General features: G+C 37.0%; 1 protein-coding gene across 1 annotated transcript in view; it reads right to left on the bottom strand.

Annotated features, from left to right (window-relative positions):
* Positions 1–3673: 3673 nt before the first annotated feature.
* PTPLA (protein tyrosine phosphatase-like (proline instead of catalytic arginine), member A) overlaps positions 3674–24545 on the bottom strand; it is a 21856-nt gene continuing 984 nt past the window's right edge. The window contains exons 2-7 of the mRNA XM_010859985.1: positions 14569–14686; positions 14369–14387; positions 14200–14288; positions 12567–12688; positions 7583–7761; positions 3674–3845 (exon numbers count right to left, since the gene is read on the bottom strand). Of these exons, the coding sequence (XP_010858287.1) occupies positions 3763–3845; positions 7583–7761; positions 12567–12688; positions 14200–14288; positions 14369–14387; positions 14569–14686 (610 nt within the window). The 3' untranslated portion in view covers positions 3674–3762. The remainder of the gene's footprint in view (positions 3846–7582; positions 7762–12566; positions 12689–14199; positions 14289–14368; positions 14388–14568; positions 14687–24545) is intronic.

Genomic DNA, 24545 nt, shown 5'->3' on the forward strand with positions numbered 1-24545 from the left:
CTCTGAGAGTCAAGAATTCGCCTGCAATGCAAGAGACCTCGGTTCAATCCCCAGGTTGGGAAGAACCCCTGGAGAAGGAAATGGCAACTCACTCCAGTATTCTTGCCTGGAGAATCCCATGGACAGAGGAGCCTAGCAGGCTCCATGGGATTGCAGAGTCGGACACGACTAAAATGACTTCACTTTCACTTCGTAGTTTAGATATTCTGTCAGTTTTAATTTCCTCATTTGGGTCATTGTACTGTGGCTGTTTAAGAGAATGCCCTTGTTCTTAAGATCATACACTGAAGAAATGGTTCACAAAATATTTCAAATAGAATGTTACAGCAAAATCACAAAATGTTAACAAGTAGGGATTCAAGTGAAGACTAGCATTCTTGCAACTTTCTTGTAAATTTGAAATTCTTTCAAAACAAAAACTGAACCATATATTTTTAAAAGCTGGAAAAGGAACACTAGAAAAAAAGATAAAATTTTAAGAACATATTCTTAAGCTTCCAGTCTGGAGGAACAACAAATGTCTATCTGTTTCATAAATTTAGACTAAACAAACTGAATTTTCAATTTCATTTAATGCCTTCATATTGGAATTACAAAACTATGTTGCTCTTTTTATCATATATATATGTATATTCCAGATCTATGTATATACTGATGGAAAATATGTCTACATTTTACACATTCATTTAAATCTTGCTTCTTACAGTTATTCTTCCTTCAGTGTTGCACCTTGATGATTTAACAGTTGCATATCTGTAAGGGTTTGAAAATAAATTTAAACCAGAATATTACCTATTTAATGGCAGTCTGATACACTTTTACACATGAGTAACGAAGAACCTTGCCACATCTGGATGGGGAGAAAGGATACATATTTATGTATGGCTGAGTCCCTCTGCTGTCCACCTGAAACTATCACAACCTAGTTAATCAGCTATACGTCAACATACATAAAAAGTTTTTAAAAAGCCAATAAACTCTGCCACATCAGGTTACCTATGCACCCAATTTTGTTAAAGCACAAGTAATCATTTCACACTGTGATTTTCTAACCAATCTGACCTAGTAATTATGTCAGAGGTTCACTGTGTATGTTGGACAGACAGACATATGCTAGGAGGATGTTAATTTCCTAAACAGTCCTTGGCACACAATGAGCACAAATATTCTTCGGGGCAGAGAGGAGGGGAAGGGATTACTGCACAATCTTATATCACTTCTGTAATATATCACCAGAAACCATGAGACAGTGGCATAATAATTAGATGCTTAACAATCTGAAGATGTAATGTTTCTGAGATCCTACAGATGTCAAAGAACAAAAGCCTTTGGTGAAAAGTGACATTTTAATATTTATTTTGGCATTTTCATTAAGTTATAACTATTAGGGAAGTTGCTTTATTAATATCAAACTGAGGTACTTCCCTGGCAGTCCAATGGTTAAGAATCTGTGTGGAATCTGTGCTTCCACTATAGGGGATGCAGGTTCAATCCCTGGTTGGGGAATTAAGATCCCACATGCCACATGGTATAGCCAAAGAACAACAACAAAAATAACAAATTGAGAACCATTAAATTGAGAACCATTAAAAGTTAAAAAAAAACAAAAAACAAAAAAAAGACTGTGGAAAAATTTTTAAATGCATATTATATCTATTATTGTGTGATATATTAAACTATAAAGCTATGAAAAATTTAAAACTAGAATTGTAAGGAATGTCAAATCCCATTGGAAGTTACTAGCATCAAAATTTCTTGGTATATGGTTTGTCAAATCCAAAATCTTCAGGACTGAATTCAAAATCTATTTGATTCAAGCCTGATGTGCATACTCAAAGGAATGTTATAGTGGCTTTGGGAGATTTTCCAAAGAAGATTCTATCACAGGAGACAAGTGCAAAGGACTTTCAAATATTTCTCCCTATTGCAATCAAATTACCATTTAAGCACTTTATTTTCTACACAAAGGATGGCTGAGAATTAGCTGAAATAAAAGATCCCGAAGATAAACTAAATCTAAAGTTTAGGCATACTTTGAGCATATTAACATAGTCTCTGAATAGTCTGATGTATTGCATTTTTATTAAAGTTGATCACAGTTTCTACTTCAAGATATTCCATCACTTAAGGGGAAAAAAAGAGTATTAAATCTGCTGGTTAGGCGTACAAGGTGAATTAATGCAAATTTTAGGAAGAAGACTGAAAATACTTTTCATAAGACAGGCATCTAACAGGATAAGCATGTGAACTTCTTGTACTACGTTACCAAAGGGGAAAAGTCCCTGAAAATTTCTTCCATATAAAAATTCAAGATAAAAACAATCAAAGTCAAATAAATACAGAATGAACATTGCATTTTTGAAAATTAGTAACCTAATATTACAGAGAAAATATTAAAATGTAATAAAAGAAATAGCACCTTTTAAAAATCAAGTTGTCTAAGATGTAAGCTTGCAAAACTATTCTGAACTACAAATTTCCACATGAAATCATTTGAAGAGGAAGTGATAACACAAAATAAGCAATTCTGAAAAACGTGAAAAGTGACACATTACATGTCAACTATAAATGGAAACAATACAGAACAATTAAAGCCAAAATTATACCTACACATCTATAGCAAGCAAAAAATTCCTTTTTTTTAAAGTCACATATTTAAAATTCTCTTTAAAACAGGTCAGGAAAGCAATATACCTTAATATTAGAGGGGAAAATTTTAAAGGATATACTTAAGAATTAAAGCATGATTAGATTATCTTCAGTGTATCTTTCTATTAAACATGTGGACAGAAGCTTTATTATAAGACTTTTTACTGGTCAACAAAATTCAGAATAAAATAAGTCTATTTTAGATCATATCCTAAATTTCTGTTACCTAAGTACCAAAAAGGTATATCACAAGATGAATTTCATTAGATGATCCCACAGTATAGAGCAGCCTTTTTCAGCCAGAGTTCTTAATGTAACAGACCCAATGTTACCATCAGACTCGATATTATCATTTTTCCTTTTACAAGTGAAACTAGGTATACACTTATATTCTTTCTAATCTGTTAAAATCCTTACAGTTGGAAAGGTTGACCTTGAGTAGTCAATTCAAATGAAAATAAATGTGCTTAGCAGTAATTTCAATGGCCTAAACACATTTCTAAAGACTATTTTCCAACTGTGACATTTTCTTGAATATTTTTGACTTTTATATGGCTACTTTATCTAAATCAAAAGATTTATCCTAGCAAATTATGTCCACGTTTCCAAAAGCTGTTATTAATCAAAAATGCTACCTGTTATACTTCAGAGAAATAGACCCTGGGTTCAAGAAATGCCAATACATTATTAACAAGCTATTATAATTCTGTATTTAGTTTCATTTATAAATATCACACAAATATCACTGGCAGGCATCATAACGTTAAATCATTAAACTAATTTTTAAATATTGATTTTAAAAGCTTTGAACCTATGTAGCAAAAATTACTTAGTGAAACTTAAAAACTACTGAAGCTTTTGCCCCACCCCCAACCCAGGTAATATACCCAATTATTTTTTTTGATGATCATCACCTACCCAGGAGTTTATACTCATAGCAAATGGAGCTGGCACAATCTGAAGACAAATATTGGCAAATACCACATGCCCCAAGTTATAGTTTAAGAAATAATACAACCCGCAATATTTATCAAGTTGTTTATTCTTGTTATTAAAACTTGGACTCAAGTAATCCTGGTTATTCTGGAAAAAGCACCTTGTTGTGGGGATCATTTAATCATCCTTTTCGACAATCACCTCTCCATGAAGCACCTTTCTTCTCTGACGTAACATATGAAAGTAGAGTTGTGGAAACACTTAATGGAGAAAAGAGAACAAGAAGGTAAGCTTTTGCTGGAAATGTTTTATACTTGCAGCCTCTCAAACATGGTGATCTTTGAGAGCAAGCCCGTCATGCACCATGGCTACCGCCCTAATCCTTACAGGGCTCAGCATAAGGGTACAAATAGAGGCTCCTATACCATATGCCTAAATGTTTTAATGCCATAAACTGTCAGTTTTTTTAGTAAACTTAAATATGTTCTTAAATATCTCTTTATAATGACGTGGAAGGCCATGTTTGAATTGAGAACTCTATAACTCTGGATGGACCTAGAGACTGTCATACAGGGTGAAGTAATTCAGAAAGAGAAAACAAATATCATGTATTAATGCATATATGTGCATCTAGAAAAATGCTACAGATGAACCTATTTGCAAAGTAGAAAGTGAGACATAGACATAGAGAACAAACATATGAACACCCACGGGGTAGTGGGGGAGGTGCGTGTGGGATGAATCGGGAGACTGGGATTGACATGTATACCCTGCTATACATAAAATAGGTAATTAATGAGAACCAACTGTATAGCACAAGGAACTCTTCTCAATGCTCTGTGGTGACAAAGAAGGGATATATGCGTATGTATAGCTGATTCACCTTGCTGTACAGCAGAAATACAACATTGTAAAGCAACTAAACTCTGATTAAGAAAAAAGATTTCTATAACTTTTAGGAATACTGTGCCAGAACAGTGCAGCACAAAGCAACCTGGCCCCTTCTCTGTGTTCTAACAGCTGTCCTATGTCATGAGGGGTTTCAGGAACATCTGTGTGGATGTCCAACCCCACGCAACCCAGCTGCATCCATCCACCTCCCAAATAGCTTCCCCTTGTCTCAGGGACGTGCACACAGGTGACGCAGTTAACCCTCAGGAGAACAGATTGGGGAAGACAGCAAGGCAGTCCCTGGATGCATGCCCAGTGCCATCTGGGTAGCAAATTCCATGGTTCCAGCTTTCTAGGATGTGATCTGAAGGAAAGGGGTCCTGTGTGGAAAAGTGATCAGTGTGGGCCCAGAGCAAATACCCCTACTGGTTGGGCATAAGGGTGGTCTATTATCTACAAACACACAAATGCACATGTATTAGATTAGTTAAACAAATGGTTGTCCACCCTGTTCAATTTGGAGAATTATTTTGAGTCAATTTGAACCAGTACTTTGAATTATAGGGTAAATGCTAGTGGATGAGCAAATTAACATCAGCTATAAATAATACAAATGTAAAAAATATATCTGAAAATGATTAACAGAATAACCAAAATGAATGAATTTAATGACAAAACAAGCTCTGAATATTTTGCTCAGGGAACTATGGATAAGTACTCATAGAATTTAGCTCAAATGGAGCCAAAATGCATCAAAGATTTTACTTTTTATTTAAGTAGGTACTATCCACCTTCATAAATGTAACCATCATATTATATCTAACAGTCTAAATATATTCAGGCAATGTAGACTTAAAGCTAACTGACCAAGTTTTGCAAATACGTCTATAACATCCTTATTACATCAGACTTGTTTTGAGTGCTAAGATAAGCACTCAAAGTATACTTTTATACTTGTAACTGGCAAAGCATTTAAAAGAGTCAGACATTACTTAGAGACTAAACAATAACATCAAAACTAATACTAATCATCAGGTGAAAAACATCCCCTACTGACTGACTGATCCTCCAGCAGGAGCAGGGTCTCAGGTAACTGACAGCCTGATAAACTGAGAAGCTGCCTTGGCAAAGGCCAGTCTTCACAGGACACCTGAAAATGCGCTCTTACAAGTTACTGGTTTCATGGTTTCAAACCATGATCTCTTGGACCCTGGGTTTTCACAGACATGCCTCAGTGACTGTGAAGAAAAAGGGAACTCAAGACCTGAACCTATATCAGGGGGCAAGTGTGGTTTTGCTCCAGGTGTGCTGCTATTCACTAGATGCTGGGAAAATCAGGGAAAGAAACAAGTATTGTAGGCTTAGCGTCCCTGAGCCCCCCTGAACTCGTTCTGGTGGAGAGAAAGAGGAGAGTCAGACTGAGAAGAGAAAAGATCAGGGAACAAAAACATATGACAAGTCCGTTCTCTATGTATGCATCTCTCTCTATTCCTGCCCCACAAATAGGTTCATTGGTACCACTGATTCTACATGTATGTATTAATATACAATATTTGATTTTCTGACTTAGTTTGCTCTGTATCACAAGCTCTAGGTTCATCCACATCACTACAAATGACCCAATTTTGTTCCTTTTTATGGCTGAGTAATATTCCATTGTATTTATGTAGCACATCTGCTTTATCCATTCAGTTGTCAGTGGACATCCAGGCTGCTTCCATGTCCTGGCTTTTGTAAATAGTGCTGCAGTGAATGCTGGGGTCATGGGGGTCATAGGGGAGGAGGGAGAAGGGAGACAAATAGAGAGAGTAGCACTGACATATATACACTACCATATGTAAATCAGATATCTAGCTGCTATACAGCACAGGGAGCTCAGCTTGGTGCTCTGTGATGACCTAAATGGATGGAATGGTTGGGGGCTGGGAGGGAATCTCCAGAAGAGGGGTTATAAATGTATTACTTCTGGCTGATTCACAACGTTATATGGCAGAAATGAACACCAACCTGTAAAAGAATTATAGTCCAAATAATTTTTAAAATTAATTAAAAAAAATAAAAAAAATTAATTTAAAAAATTAAACTAAAAATAAAAACACTATATGACCATCACATCAATTTTTACTTCAGAAAAACTTAAAAGTTGGAGGCCCCAAAGAAGTGGCCAAATTTTATGCTCATCCTCTCTAAATGAAATATTTCATACTGTGTCAATGTTGATTTTTTATTCCATAAATGTTTCTCATTTCTTTTTTCTCCTGCACTGACCTCAGAGTCTCTAATTTTATTGACAAGGGCAAACAACAGTCTTGCTGTATCTTCACATTTCCTGGTAGTGATTATCAAAATCTGACATAAAGATACACCATTCTGTATTTAAATGAAATGAATAGAGTCTCATCAATTCATTGCAACTATTCAAAGATGAGAAGAAATTAGTGAAAAGGCTGAGTTATTAGAAACACCTTAAGAAAGTAGCTCATTCATTATTTTCTAGTACATAGGGAAACACACATAAGACTAAAAAGCACCTTGGGACATTTTTTCTAAGTATGTGCTTAATGAATAAAAATGACCTCAGATTTCCTTGGATAAAATATTTCTGTTCAGATACATAATTCTAAATGCTTTCAAAGAGTTCACTGTAGGCTTATCTTTTCTTTAAAAACATAAATCATACTAAGCTTATTTTTAAATGATTTTGAGAAGGCAGTCATTTGTGTGTTAATTTACTTACCTTTTTTCCTCACAATTTGCCTTTCAATTATTTCAAATTATGGAACTGAACAGAGGTTTTGATGTATTTGTAAGACATGATTTCTCCCTTTTTAAAAAAATTTTGAGTAAAGTTATTTTACAATATTGTGCTTGTTTCTACTGTATAGCAAAGTGAATCAGCTCTATGTCCACATATATCCCCTCTTTTCTTGGATTTCCTTCCCCTTTAGGTCACCACAGAGCACAGTAGAGTTCCTTGTGCTGTATAGTAGATTCTGGTTAGCTATCTATTTCATATATCATAGAATATATATGTCAATCTTCTGACATCTTTCGAAGCACTTTCACAGTGTATGCTACATCAGAGTGCTAACAGATACATACTTACATGGTATATATGAGGCCATGGTTATAAGAAGAAAATAATAGTAGTCAAAAGAGACATTGTATTTATTGGGAAGCCTTATGGAGAACATTCCTGTTTTCTTCACATATGGTAAGGCAGCGTATATTGTAAGAAGTTCACCAGCAACTCCAACAGGATATAAGATGATAAAAAAATTATATCTGGAGAAAGAATAATCTGAGAATTATTTTTCTAGAATAATTACTGGGTTTTATAATTCTTTTGCTACTACTTTATTTAAGTTTAAAAATTCTCCTTCCTATATACTTATATTAACCTCACATGCTTTTATACTTTAATCATTCACTTAGTAATTTAATTATTGTCAGGTTTTTTCTTCTAGCAGTTCCCCTTTTAAACAGCAAGATCTTAATAAAGTAAGAAGTCAAGTTACTTTATAGGACTGAACTATAAATTTTAAAGTCAATGACTGATTTTTAAGTATGATAAATAACACAAGTATTTATTACAGTCTATTGTAAAGTAAATATAAGCACTGTAAAATATTGTAAAAGTAGCTGCTTGGACACCTGGAATCACACTGACTGATTTTTTCCCCTGAAGCTAGTCATTTGTTGATCCAATGCTATGTTTTTAAAAGGCCAGTTACGATTCTAATTTTAGATCTAAATTTTGAAACTGCCAAAATAGTTGTTTGGAGGCATTTGGAAAACACTTTGTGGTTATTAATTAAAAGAAACTCCTATTTTAGAAAACTGATAAAAACCATCTGAAGCATCATTAATAACTGCTAACCAACATGTTGTCTAAAATTGCTTTCATGATAAACAAAGGAAGATGGGTCACTTCCTGAATCTGCATATTTAGTTAGCTTGCTTAAAATGGAGCTGAGAAAGTTCTAGTTAAAATCCAAATCACAGTTTGTTCATTTGGATTGCAGGTCATCCTCTCACACACACTGGGCCTGCAAGTGCCTGGCATCACTCCCGCCTACAGTTAGAGGTACCCTGCAAAGTCTCCACTGGTGGGCCAACAGGACAGCCTCAAGCACCCCAGGTAATAACATTTCTCCATTTAAAAAAAAAAATCAGTTTTTTCCAAGTCAGTTGCTCTATAATAGTTACCACAGAAGTTAAGGTCAAAATTTTGGTGGAAAAAGAAAGCAAGCAAATTGATCTGGATTTTAATCATTTTGTTGGAATTAAGACATATTTGTAAAGAGAAGTCAAATGTGTGAATACAGCAGGAGCTTGGAGACAACTTAAAAGTTGCCTTACTTCTATGTGCCAAGGATATGTATGCAAAGACAAGAGATGACAGAGGAGGGCAGAATTATTTGCCAAAATAGATGAACTGGGAAAGAAAGAAGAATGATTCTTCAACAGTCCCTGCATGCCCCCTCCTTGCCGTGTGCATAGCGCCGTCCTCATCAGCCTTGTGCTGTTCTGTGTATATCACTTAAATCAATCTTTTCCTATCTCAATTTAAAAGCACATAACTGAACATTTGATATTCCTTTCTCAAGTAAGACATTCAAACTTAAGTATTTTTTTAACTTTATGTGGCTCTCAGATGACTTTTTTTGGGTAGGACTGTTCTTTAATTGAAAAAAAAAAATCACTCAGAATAAAGTATGTCAAATTCATAAAAACTAATTATTTTCAATGAAATGGGGAAAAATTACATAATTTATTTGACTTTATTTGCACTTTAAAAAGGTTGTATGTCACCAAGTCTCTAAGTTCTGCAGCAGCATGAGAGACTTAACTAATATTCCAAAAAACATATGATGCTTCCTTACAGATTCCCAATTGTCATCAAAAACTTTTTTAAGGGAATGCATTTTTGAAAATAAAAAGAAATCAGTATGAAAGCATAACAATAAACATTTATCTATTCAGTGAGCTTTTCTAGGAACACTTTTGACAGATAAATAGAATCAAATCATATCCAAATATCCAAATCATCATAGTAGGGCAATGCTTTATAAATAAGAAGCCATTTTTAAAGTGAAGTTTTATTTAAGAATGGCTTCAACATTCGAACATAAATATAAATGCTATTTTAGGTTAGTTTAATGGGGTAGGCAAATACCTATAGGTGTTTGGGATCTTTATGAGTTTTTACATGAAACGTAATTATTCGTGATTATGATGAACTGACATGATGTATTATGTTAAAATATGCATTTCAAAGTTGAAAGATTTTACAGGAAACTGTTTACCATTAAGGCAACTGACAAAGGATTTCTGACAGCAAATTTAAACATGCAATGGTAGAATTTTGAACTTTTCCAGAAATTCAAGACATGCAAATGCATTCTAAAAGGCAGACAAAATATTAAAGATCATTACCTTCCACAAACAAATTTTATAAATATAGCAAATAAAAAGAGACTATATCTTGAATTAGTATTTTCAAAGGTGCTGGAGGGTCTGAAAGACTGGGGTCATGCAAAATGACAGTGAGTCACATTCTGGGATTAGCATCCAGCCACATTCCAAACTGCTAATCTTGTGAAAGGCCCAATTGCTAGAGTGATTAACTTTTCTGGTACAAGAAAAATAAATTATTTCTGGTACAGGAAAAATAAATTATTTCCAACCAAACGCTTATAAATGGTAGTGTAACCTTCAGCAGATAAAATGTTTAAGCTCAAATTATAATTTTAAAGCCTTATTTTATATACAAGGGCTTCCCTGGTAGCTCAGCTGGTAAAGAATCCGCCTGCAATGTGGGAGACCCCGGTTCATTCCTGGGTTGGGAAGATCCCCTGGAGAAGGAAATGGTTACCAACTCCAGTACTCTGGCCTGGAGAATTCCATGGACTGTACAGTCCCTGGGGTCACAGAGTCAGACATGACTGAGTGACTTTGATTCACTCACTCACTTTATATACAAAATGGTAAGCCACAAAAAAAGAGCTAGAGAACATAAAAAAGTTTGAAAGGATATATATTGATAGTATAATTAATAGTGATTATCTTTTATAAGGGGAACATGGACAATTTTAAGTTTTTATTCTTAAGAAAAAGTGTTAGGATTTTAGTATATGGTAATCAAAAACAAGTCTGACACTAGATATGGATTATCTTGATATTAGCTATGTACTAATACCAGAGTTTGTTTAAAAAATAACAGAAATATGGATATAGCATTGTTTTGATATCACAAAGCAGTATTTAGAGTATCAGAAAACCAGAAGTAATCTAAATTCTGGCAATAGAGAACTGAGTCATTCATCCTATGGAATATGATGCAGCAATAAGAGACAGAGAGCAAGCTCTAAATGGACCTGTACCAATTTTAAAAAGAAAACAAGAGCTCCAGTATATAAACAAAAATCAAGTATCATGTCATTCATTTATTTTTCAAAAACTCACATCTGTGTGTTCCCATTGTTAATAAGAAAAAGTCTGGATCGTGAACTCCCAACTTTCTCCAAGGGGAGGGCAGGGCAGTCGGGAAGGAATACTAGCAGAACTTTTCATGTTTATTATATAGACTAAAAACTGTTTGTGTTTTTTATAATGAAAACATACTACTTTCATAGCTAAATTTTAAAAATTTAAAGACTGAAGATACCATCAAACTCTTTTATCCTACCTATGTGGGATATCTATCCATCTATCTATCTATTAAGGGCCTTCCTGGTGGCTCAGATGGTAAAGATGCTCTGCCTGCAATGCAGGAAACCCGGGCTCGATCCCTGGGTCAGGAAGATCCTCTGGAGAAGGGAATGCTACCCATTCCAGTATAGTTCATGGGGTCCCAAAGAGTCAGACAGAACTAAGCAACTAACACACTTCATCTATCTATTAATATCTATTATTATCTATCTACCTACCTCCTGGGTTGGCCAAAAACCCAAACGAACTTGTTGGCCAATCCAGTACATAGCCGTATATGGGACAGACATCTCTTACCCTAACAGCCTCCCTACATTTCTCCCCACCCAGTGTTTCTCACACCTATTAGTCATTTTATTTTTTTCTCTTGCATCAGAAGAGGATAGAGATTTTGTTGTCCTCACACCTGGGTATGTTATTATTATCACTGTTATTTCTGATTATAAGTATGAAGAGAATGAAATGAACAAATCTATGCTGATTTGTGATCTGTTCTCCAAAGAACAGTCTTGTTTTTGTAATAACTTTGTAAAATATCAGCTGCTCAAGAATGCAAACTTGAGCATTTGGAAACTTGAGCAATGCAAACTTGTCCTTTAAAAAGGACAGAATATCTTTTACTTTAAAAACTGTTGCTTTGGGAGAACTATATTTAGAACCTTTGAAATATAAATGTTGTCCTCCTTCCAAATAATACAATTCCAAATAAGGATGACGTTTAAAAACTGTCTCTGCTACTTAATACACACACAAAGCTGACATTGTATATACAAAATACTAAAAATGTGGAGATGACATAGGTTGAATATTAATGACTGATTGATGTAAGGATCACTTTTAGCAATTACAAGAACATTGTCTGTCATGTTAAAAAAATTTCTAGGCGCTGAAAGTTTCCAAAAATTTCTTTAATATCCATTTTGTTTCTAAAGCTTGCCTGTTTTATAGTTTATTTTTAGTGTTTTAGTTTATTTTCCTAACTTTGTTTTGTAGAATAAGGAGTTTGTGAGCTGTCAAAAAGAAAATTTTAGTGAATCAGACAAAATGCCGTATTTTGGGTCAAGAGTTGATTTAATATAATTCCACAGATGTATATCTTGTTTTCAAGGAAAAATGAATGACCAATTTGGGATTTATTTAAGGACTAACATAATTTGTCTGGCACTGCTTTCACTCAAGATATATGTTAATATGACTGTTCCCTAGTCATTAAATTAAGCCTTTAGAATGCAAGTTATAAACTGCTAATATCCAAAATGACAGCCTCCTAGCAACACATGGCTAAGACATACATTTTAATTTTCTGTGTTAGCTCAGCACACAAAACACGCATGCGCAGCACCATGAGCAACTAAACTACAAGACATCATCGCCACCTGGCCCATTTAATGAAGTATGGCAAGTGGTCGAGAAGACTGAATGTGTAGAAGGAGTAGCGAGTGATCTCTGTCACCGTCCATGCGACCAGAAAAAGCACCACACTCTCCTCATTCTGGATCTGCGGAATTACAGAGAAAGTCATAGGTTCGTTGAACTTCTTTCTCCATGAAGACTTTTTTTTTCCATTATTTACTACGTGCCTTTTGTTATAATGGAGAGTTAGGGTTAGAAAGATGCAATACAGACAATTCAATGCAGTCACCACTACCTAGGTCTTTACCAACATCAGATTTAAATATGCTGTTAACAGAGGAATGGTTGAATTTCTACTGGGTCCTCTCTGTCCCCTTTTGCTCCAGCCAATAACTCAACCATCCCAGGACAATATCAGCCTCTCAGAACCAGTATGCACTGTCCAGAATAGCGTCTCTTTTTATCTGATTGATCCCTTTTATTTATCTGTTGGCCTCCTGCTCTTAAATGACAAGGCAATCTGAATGAGGGCCTGATTTTATACGTGTACATGTGTGTCCAGTGTACATGTGTGTCCCGTGCCGTCTGTACAGCAGGCATTGGTGGACTGAGTCAGCTGAGTGAAGGATTCTAGTCGAGAGGTTTGAAGTATACAGCAGTAAAAGGCAGAAGGTCAGCCGTCTGTCCCCATGCAGACTGGAGGCCATGAGCCCAGCAGGCCATGGAAGGGAGGTTATATGTCACCACAAGCAGACAGGATAAGTCAGGCATCTGAGGGAAAGGAGAGGAGGCCAGAGAGCAGTCCTCAAGTAGACAGGAGGCTCCAGAGGCTGTCAAGAAGGTCAGGAGGGCCCATGTGGGAAATGCTTCTGTCATGGGTTTAAGAGGCCCAGTGGCTTGAAATGCTAAACATGGTGTTTGTTTGTCTAAAAGGCTTTAAGCCATTAATTAGACTCGAGTCTGTCTCCTGTCATGCTTCAATGAGTAGCAAGCTTATTTTTCTCTAAGTTCCTTAACACTTCTAACTTTTAATTGAGTCTTTTCCAAGTATTCAGAGCTACAGAGCTAGATTAACTTTGTGTCTCTAGCTACAATGCTCGATGCTAAATGAGGAAAAAGGAACTGTTTATACTGACAACTTCAATTACATAATCAAACACAATACACACAACTTCAACAGAAAAGAAAATTCTCATTTCACTATGTGACAGAATAGGAACAATTTACTTCATTTTATTTTACTTATTTAAAAAATTTTTATTTTATACTGGAGTATAGCCGATTAACAGCGCTGTGTTTGTTTCTGGTGCACAGTAGAGCAGCCATACATACAAACGTATCCATTCTCTCCCAAGCTCCCCTCCCCCTCCAGGCTGCCACAGAACATTGAGCAGAGGAACCCTGATTTTAAAAACTGCAAAACTCCAGAGGAGAGTGTATTATGGCTATAAAAATGCCAGTTTGGGGGTTTGCTGGTGTTTCAAATCCATTCTATGAATGCGCTAACTCAATGTACAATCCCACTTACATCCAAACTCAACCCTTCTTTGGCCAAGGGTTCTGCTTCCTGAAATATAGTCAGGTTAATATTTTGGGTTCCTGTTAATAAGAAAGCTTTCCTGCTGGCTCAAGTAGACAGAGTGTCATGTCACTTACTGGTTTTATACTGTGAGTAACGAGCCACACCATGAAGATTCTTGAACTCACTTGGACCCCAGCCACAAGCACAGAAGTAGGTACAATTCCTTAAAAAGAAAAACACGTCAACCACTGCCCCAAATGCAATCTCTGCCAAACATAAAAATCAATTTAAAAAAAAACTCACCAATTAAACAGTGGACTATCTGTAAGCAAACAAACAAACAAAAAAAATCACATGTCAATAGCATAAAATAAATCCCTGTCTCCACTGGTTTTAAGTGAGTCTATGGGGAGTAAGTAATAAGCAAAATAAGACTGATTCTGCTCCAACAGACATATTTTCAAATAAATATGATATAAAAACAAGCATCATTGAAAACTTACCTCAAGCAAGGCAAATGTCTGGAAAAATTTAAGTGTCTTCTGAATACTTCTATATAAACCTTTGTGTGTTCCTTTTTCCATGTAAAAACGTACCATGGCAATAGCTAGTACCAACCACCTACAGAAAAGAAAAGCATTTTATGAAGCTCTGTCAGAATGAAGTCTCCTGAATCCTGAAGAGAGACATCATAACTTATACAGTACTAGCATGTATGTGTTAATATGCTCAGTTCATTATTCTATTTTCAAAAACCCACAGGAAGAAATGACAAACATTATTTTTACATTGACTCCTCAAGGAAATAAACAGGAGTGGGTAGCCCTTTCCATCTCCAGGGGATCTTCCCAACCAAGGCATCAAACCTAGGTCTCCCACATTGCAGGCAGATTCTTTTACCAGCTGAGCCACAAAGGAAGCCCAAGAATACTGCAGTGGGTAGGCTATCCTCCAAACCAAGGATCAAACCTAGGCCTCCTGCATTGTAGGCAGATTCTTCACCAGCTAAGCCATAAGGGAAGCCCAAGAATACTGCAGTGGGTAGGCTATCCCTTCTCCAGCAGTCTTCCTGAGTCGAACTGGGGTCTCCTGCATTGAAGACGGATTCTTTACCAACTGAGCTATCAGGGAAGCCCGTATTCAATATCAGCTACATTCAAATGTCAAACAATGTGCACTGTATTTTTGGTTTCAGCAGATAAACTGACAGACTGAAGAAGTAGGTTTCTCTACGAAAAATGAAGTTATTATAAAGTATTTCATAATTATATAAAGAGTTGATGTAAAGAGCTGTATGTGTATAAATATGTATTTTATACAAATATATAGCTATAAGTAAAAGTCATTAATAAGAACCATTAATGTTTTTTATAATTTCCATTAAATAAAAACAATTGTGGTGCTGCAGAAGGAACACATATAGAAGGTCAGATGTAAACCTGCTTTTCTAACCTTTATAAAAATGTTTTTTTATTCATTTATAATTTTTGGCTGTGCTGGGTCTTTATTGTTGCATGCAGGTTTTCTCTGGGTGAGATCAGGGGCTACTCTCTAGCGCACAGGCTTCTCAATGCACTGGCTTCTCTTGTTGTGGAGCATGGGCTCTAGAGCACAGGTTCAATAGCTGTGGTGCACAGACTTAGTTATTCCACGGCATGTGGGAGCTTCCCAGATCAGAGATTAAACCCATGTCTCCTGCACTGGCAGGCAGACTCTACCACTGAGCCACCAGGGGAAGCCCCAGCCTGATTCTCAAACTAGTGGTTACCAAGTGGGAAAGGGAAGAGCAGAGGGATTAAGACAAGAATAGGGGGTTAAAAGACACAAACTACTATATATAAAATAAATAAGGAACAAGGATATATCATATGGCACATGGAAATACAGCCATTGTTTTATAATAACTTCAAATGGAGTATATTCTATAAAAATATTGAATCACTATGCTGCACAGCTGAAACTAATAATGTAAATCAACTACACTTTTTTTAAAAAGGGTTCATTTTCAAAAAAGAAAAAATGCACATCCCCACCCCTTTCAACTTGGTGGTGGTTTAGCCACTAAATTGGGTCCGGTTCTTGTGATCCCATGGACTGTAGCCCACTCAGCTCCTTTGTCCACTTATACATTAAATGTAGTTGTGGTGAATTAATGGTACTTACAAACACAAATCAAACTTGTGGACACCAGCTTTCTCACCAGTCAGATACTCAATCTCCAAGAGTCCCTGATAAGAGGTCATTTTTCCCATTGCAATTACAAAAGCGCTTTGAAGTTTTAAAAAGTTGCATCACCTGTAACTTTTAAACATCTTTAATAACACACTCATGGAAATGAATAGCTGCCCCAGGCTTTTAGAAACAGTGGTCTCCAAAGTGACTAGTTAAATGGATTTATGAATTAAAAAATTATTACACATTTTTAACTTTTTAATTAAAAAGCACTCATAAAATAGACAAATGGCTTAAAGGTGCCTGTGAAGAAATGACTGATTGAGTGGGATGAAAAGCAGATTCAATAGAACAGTGAGAAAATAGCAGAACAGCACTTCAACCCTGGGAATGCTCCCTCCTCAGCACAGAATGAGTAAAGAACAATCACTTTCTAGTGAGAATGACATGAAATCAGGCAAATGTCTGAAACTATCACAAAGACCTTTGAAATGTAGAAGTATTAAAGTAATAGCAAGTACACTTGTAGAGTGCTTTCAATGTTCTAGACACTGTTCTCTCTCTCTATATATAGTTAACATATTAATATTTCATCCTCACAATAACCCTATGAGGTAGCACCTACTATTATCCTATTTCACTGCTGTGGAAATAGGAGAAAGGGCCATAGAGCCAGTCAGCTGGGACTTAAACCCACCACTCATCTCACAGTCTATGCTCGTCAACTACTCCACTGTACTGGTCAGGCCCTAAGTATACACTGTACCTGGTGTGTTGTGCTTAGTCGCTCAGTCATATCCAACTCTTTGCAACCCCATGGACTGTAGCCCGCCAGGCTCCTCTGTCCTTGGGATTCTCCAGGCAAGAATATTGGAGTGGGTTGCCATGCCCTCCTCCAGGGGATCTTCCCAACCCAGGGATCAAACCCAGGTCTCCCGCATTGCAGGTGGATTCTTTACCATCTGAGCCACCAGGCAAACCCAAGAAGACTGGAGTGGGTAGCGTATCCCTTCTCCAGGGGATCTTCCCGACCCAGGGGATCTTCCCAACCCAAGGATCAAGTGGGCGTCTCCTATACTGCAGAGAGATTCTTTACCAGTTAAGCTACCAGCCTGGGGATATTAGCTAATCATAAAAATACGTGTATTTAAATTGTAGTAATTTTTAAAGTTATACAGAGTGTTACACTCAGATATTTCAGCTGATAGTAGTATGTTATTAGGAAAGTTTGAAGGCCATTGTTCAATACAAGATAATCACCATGCAGAGACATCTAAGGACTTATCCTAAGGCTTAGAGTAAGTTCATGGTGGAACTCTTAAAGCCCATTGCTGTTCTCTTTTTACTGCACCATGGCTTCCTGGATTCAACTCATGGTTTCACTCCACACTGGACCCAACACTTAATCCTGTGCTAGGTTCATCTGAGTGTGCTCATCTGAAGGATGTTTTAGGTACCTTCCAGTTGTAAAATGTTATGATTTTCAATATCCTCAATTCCAAGGCCTTATATGACTTCTAGTAAGAAAACAAGCTTCATAAGTTGTTTTAATTTGGAGCTTCCCTGGTGGCTCAGGGTAAATAACCCGCCTGCCAATGTAGGAGACACAGGTTTGATCCCTGGACCAGGAAGATACCACATGGGCAAAACAAAAATTATTACCCTACCAAAGAATTCATCGAAGATTCATCGAGATGATAAGTTTTGTATATTTTTAAAAGCATGATATAAAACTCCAAGCATCCTTAACAGTAACACATTTTACTGTTGTCCCATAGGTGGCAGTATTGTACCAACTATTAATAGTACAGTATTAGGCGAATACCACCACTAATTAACCTGTTGGAAATAAAAGAAATGAACACTCTAGGGTTATAAAGGACCATGGAACCATCTATGCTAACCTCTCACCTGTTTTTCAATAAATACAGCCAGAAGCTCATCTGAATTAATCCATTCTCACCTCCTAAGCCCTCCATCACAAAGAATGAGGATCAAAATTTCTCTTACAGGTCCTACATTTAAGTAACCCTGGACTGCTGCATCCATCAGTTGAGTCATTATAATTTTAAAGATTTCCAGAAGCAACTAGAGCTTCTACAATTCGGAATTCTTTTCTGGAAAGTTTTCTTAAAAAATATTTCAGAGCTATCAATTACACAAATATGAACCTAGACACTCTCTTTGGAAAATATAAACATGTGTTCCACACATAGAAGGTTTCTTACTTGCTTGATTCATTTACTTATTCATTCAGCTTCAGTATCAACATTTATTGCTACGCCAGGTACTGTGCTAGGTCCTGGGGAATTAGAGATAAGACATAGTTCTAGTGAGCGGAGACGACACAACAGTGTAGCAAGGAGAGAGATGTATCATTTCCTAAACACCTATGGCACTCACTAAACTCCTCCTTACACGCTATGGCTGTGATGACCCTAAAAATTCTTATTGAAGGTGGAGCTTTCTCTTTCAGATGTCTTCTGGTGCCTCTTTTTCTCCTAATATCTCTTGGAGACCACCTGCTTTTTTAAGAACTTGGTTATCTACACCTATATCTCCTATTTTTTAAAATTTCAACACTACTTAAAAAAAAAGTTATGAACAACTTCAAACATATACAAAGGTGTAGAGCATGAATGAAAGGTGTAGAGCTGAAATTCCAATACTTCAGCCACCTGATGCTAAAAACTGACTCAATGGAAAAGACCCTGATGCTGGGAAAGACTGAAGGCAGGAGGAGAAGGGAATGACAGAGGATGAGATGGTTGGACAGCATCACTGACTCGATGGACATGAGTTTGAGCAAGCTCTGGGAGTTGGTGATGGACAGGGAAGACTGGTGTGCTGCAGTCCATAGGATCACCAAGAGCTGGACACATCTGAGCAACTGAACTGAACTGAGAGCATGAATGGTACTATGAACCCTGTTTGCCACTGCCCTGCTTCAACCAGTACCATCTTTTAAATTTTTTTAAATTCATTTTATTTTTTGACCACAAGGTATGTGGGATCTTAGTTCCTTAATCAGGGATTGAACCTGTGCCCCCTGCAGTGGAAGCACAGAGTAACCACTGGACCACAGGAAGACCCAACCAATATCATCTTACAAATAATTTTGTTTCATCCAAACTTCTATTCACTTCTCTCCCCACAAGCCTTCCTCTCTGATTATTCTGAATTAAATCTCATACATTCTATAATATGATTGATAAATGCTTAATGATGTATTTCTCAAAGGTTTATTGTCTATAAATGGAACCAAAACACCACTATCCCATGTGAAAAATTGAATGAGAACTTCTTCAATCATAAAACTTAGAGTTAAGATACAACTGTCTCAGAATTTTTTAATATCGTAATTGGGGGAATTCTCTGGTGGTCCAGTGGTTAGGACTCAGTGCTGCCAATGCAGGGGGCATGGGAGTGACCTGGATTAGTGAACCAAGATCTCATACACAATACAGCCAAAAAAAAAAAAAATGAAGAAATCATGACTGAAATGATTCATTCACTGTAATTAGTTGCTATGTCTTTTATGACTATGTCAATCTATACATTTTGCCCCCTTCCATCCATCCACTCATTTCTCCTCCTTTCTCTTTCTCGAAAACTTTATCTGTTGAAGACATTGAGTGGTTTGAATGGATAAAATGCACTATTTACAATAGCCAGGACATGGAGCAATCTAAATGTTCTTTGGGGAGGGAGGGGGGGGGGGGGGGGGTTCAGGATGGGGAACACATGTACACCTGTGGCGGATTCATGTCAATGTACGACAAAACCACTACAGTATTGTAAAGTAATTAGCCTCCAATTAAAATAAATAAATTTATATGAATAAATAAATAAACAAATGTTCTTTGACAGATGGATGGATAAACAAAATGTAGAACATATATACAATGGAATATTACTCAGCCATAATGAAGGAATGAAATCGGGTCTTTTGTAGCAATGTGGATGGACCTAGAGTCTGTCATTCAGAGTGAAGTAAGTCAGAAAGAAAAACAAACATTATATATCAATGCATACATGTGGAATCTAGAAAAATGGTACAGATGAACCTATCTGCAGGGCAGGAACAGAGACACAGACATGAGTGCAGATGTGTGGGCACAGAGGGTGGGGGATGAACTGGGAGAGTAGGATTGACATATATATGCTACATTGTATAAAATAGCTAGCTAGTGGGAAGCCGCAGTATAACACAGGGAGCCCCGCTCTGTGATTACCTAGAGGGATGGTATGCAGGGGGGTGGGGTGGTAGCGGGTGAGAGGGAGATTCAAGAGGGAGGGGGTATATGTATACATATAGCTGATTTATTTTGTTGTACAACACTGTAAAGCAACTATACTCCAATTAAAAAAAACAAAAGCTGTCACAGATCCACACGTGGATTCATCCTCCCCAGGGATAAAATATATGTCTATTACTTACCAAGTTGAGAAATGTACATGCCTGAACCTTGGGTCTGGTGCTCTGCTAACACACACCATGTACACAGTGAGAATATATCAGTTTCTGCACAAAGTGCACTTTTCAAGTCACCACTAGGAATAGGAATTATCATTTCTAAACACCCACTATGTGTCAGGCATCTCCGTTGACCACTTCATATCCACTTACTTCCTTGTAATAATCTAGCAAAGTAGTTGTGTTGTTCCTTTGACAGATGAGAAAACCCAGGGTTAGAGAGGTTATGGAACTTATCTGAGGTTACCCGGCTAAAAAGGGGTGAAAACATAACCTTCAATTATCACCTTCCCATACTGCTTACAGGTTAGAATCCAAACATGTTAGGGAAGCATGTCAGGCCTGCGCAAAGGGGCAGGTTACCAGTACATCTTTCTGTCCCAGCCTATGCTTCAGATCCACTTGTTTTCACCCCAACAGCATGTCAAGTGGTGTCACATCTCTGTACCCTAACTCCTGTTGCTTCCTCAACCCTGCCAAGTAAATCCTGCTCATCCTTCAAAGCTCAGTTAGAATGCAATGGTTACATACACACACAGACACACACACACCTTTCTCTGATTCTCCCTACCTACAGACATGACACCTCTGCAGAACACTTACTTCATCCCATCTTTTACTGCAATCTATAAATGTCCCTGGTAACACTTCTCCAAGCACAGGGCCTAAAATATTTAGCTTTTGCCTCTCACTTGACCTAAGACAATGCACAAATACATGCAGGCTTCAAAAGTGTTTGTGGCGAAAAAGAAGAGAGAGAAAATGCTCCTAGCCAAGCATCTATTGTGAACAAGTACCATAAAAATCCTCACATCCTTTAAATTACATTATTACTTAACTAAATCAATTACATCCTGTAGTTCTACTCTGGGAATTGATCCTAAACAAGTAATTCAAGAGAAACAAATTAAAGGATAATATGATCAGAGGCATGATTTAGACTATCACTGTAACTTAACTCTATTCACTTTTATATAACCATGAAAAAGTGTAATTTTGAAAACTACATGGAAATATTTGGTGAAATAATGCATGAAAACTGAATATCCAACAGAGTAGATATTGTAACTACAATACTCTATAATATCAGTACATTCATTTACTCAACAAATACTGGGTTGGCCAAAAGGTTCCTTTGGGTTTTTCTGTAAAATGTTATGGAGAAACTCAAACGAACTTTTTGGCCAACCCAATATTTCTTGAGAGTTTCATGGAACTAACATTGTATAGGGTCTGAGAAGCAGACCAATAAGCAACAAGATGATTTAGTAAAGTTCATCATACAGTTATATGGTAACAAGCATGATGGAGAAAAACAAAGCAGGCAAAGGGGATAAGGAGTGATTTGTAAGCAGCTTCTACTTAAATGAAGACAGCCAGGGAAGGCCTCCCTGAGTATGGTAATTTGAGTAAAAATCTGAACAGTTACTCTCATGAGACATTACAAGGAAAAATGAAGAGTCATGCTGAGCTTATAGAATTAGGCAATTTCTTTTTTACACTTATGTAAAAATTTCATTTCTCAGATATTGTTTGATTTCAAAACTATTACCAAAAATATCAATAAACCTTCCAAAGTTCTGCTAAAAGCGAAAAAACCAAGCAAATAAACGAAAAGAACCTCTGCATTAGCAGATGTAAGCTATTACATATAGACTAAATTAACAAGGTCCTACTGTATAGCACAGAGAACTATATTCAATATCCTATGATAAATCATAATGAAAAAGAATATACAAAAACAGAATGTCTATATGTGTATAACTAAGTCACTATGCTGCTGCTGCTGCTGCTAAGTCGCTTCAGTCGTGTTCGACTCTGTGCGACCCCATAGACGGCAGACCACCAGGCTCCTCCGTCCCTGGGATTCTCCAGGCAAGAACACTGGAGTGGGTTGCCATTTCCTTCTCCGATGCATGAAAGTGAAAAGTGAAAGTGAAGTTGCTCAGCCTCGTCTGACTCTTAGCGACCTCATGGACTGCAGCCCACCAGGCTCCTCCGTCCATGGGATTTTCCAGGCAAGGGTACTGGAGTGGGGTGCCATCGCCTTCTCCATGATTCCTCTTTATGTTTAGAGCATATATACAGCAGAGATTGGCACAACACTGTAAATCAACTAAACTTCAATTTAAAAAAAAATTAGTTGCTAGGATCCGAAATCTTAAATGTTCTCCATCCCAAAATAAACATGGCAACTATGTAAGGTGACAGATGTGCTAACTAATCTTATGATGAAAATCATTTTGTAATATATACATATACCAAGTAATACATCAAGCAATCATATTGTACACCTTAAACTCCCAGTGTTAGGTTGTCAGTTACAACTCAAAAAAGCTGGGGGAAAAAAAGCAGGCACAAAAGAAAAAAAGAACCTCCAAACCACTCAATGTAAACGTGTGTGTCCCACTTTGCATACCACAGCTTTGCCAACCTCATCTGCACAACGTCTGCACTATGTCCCTTCAATTAAATCAGTAAGTTTCATTGCATCTCATGCCTATTTTCAGAACTCATCTCACTTGAAATATCCACCCTCTACATATGCAAATCCTATTCTTTCTTCAAATTTCAATGCCTCTAGAAAGCTTCCAAAGAGTTAGTTATATGGATTATTCTATTTCTGCTCCCTTGCCTTTGAACAACTGGGAGACAGACAAGTTTCCCGAGAAGCAGTGATTTTGCCGAGCCAGGTAGGAAAGTCAGGAATGAAGTTTGAGAACACAACGGAGAGAACATTTAATTCTGCTCCAGGTGGGGTAAGACACTCAGAAAACTTCAAAGAGGTGACTTGGTTAAAAGTCATAGCAGGAACACAGGGAATATTATCCACAGGATGAACAGCCTGAGCAAAGACGGAGAGAGCTGTGAAAATAAAACTGCACGGTGCTTTGAGGGCACAGTTGACTGAGAGGAGATACCAAAAGCAATAAAACTGGGAAGAGTAATCAGGCAGATATTGCCTTGAATGACAGCCTAAATCCCTTCCATTACCAGTGGAGGTAATGCAGAGTCACTGAAGGCTTTAAACTGGAGGTATGTACTGATCTTCCTTTTTTCAAAAGGTAACTCGGCCTTCAAAAGGGAAAGTGGCCTGGAAAGGAAAGGGACCACAGACAAGTTAATAAATGGCAGGCTTCCCCAGTGTTTATTAACTGGATGAGATGAGCACAGAAGAGACAATGTTTTTCAGGCTGTAGCACACAGTGGGTACCCAACTGTTCTCCAGTAGCGTGTGAGTCAATTAGTTTTCTTTTTCAAGATTAGAAAACTTAAGAGTGGAAAGCAGAAGTAACAGGGCTCTGGAGTCAAACTGTCTGGACTGAAGCCTAAGTCTGACACTTACTGGTTGTGTGAACTTGAGCAAGTTACTTAATCTATTTGTGCCTCAGTTTCCCATTCTATCAAATTTAACATCATGCGCCCCTCACAGTCGTAGAGGACCAATGATGACACATTACACCTAGATGGACCGACACAGTGCCTGCCCCACAGTGAGTCCTCGTTAGGCATTAAGCACAAAAGTACTCAGCACAGTCTCAAATCATTCATTAAATCTCGGTCAATCACAGTTTTCTGTAAGCTCTAGAGAAAGTTTTCGATATTAAGCTTTCCCCCTACATTTCTAGAGGTTAGTAATACTTCGTGGGATAACGGAAAACAGCTTTTTTTTTTTTTTTTTTTTTAAGGCAATGCCATTTAGAAATGGAAGAGCATTTCCCAGCAGGTTTTTTAAAAGTCACTGCGGCAGCTCTTTGCAGAGCTATGATAGTCATTGTGTAACTTTAACTTGTAAATCGCACTCAAAGCCAGAAATAAAAGTACAGAGTA

This window comes from Bison bison, unplaced genomic scaffold (genome assembly GCF_000754665.1).
Source record: "Bison bison bison isolate TAMUID 2011002044 unplaced genomic scaffold, Bison_UMD1.0 scf7180017864461, whole genome shotgun sequence".
In the NCBI taxonomy this organism is placed as follows: Eukaryota; Metazoa; Chordata; class Mammalia; order Artiodactyla; family Bovidae; genus Bison; species Bison bison.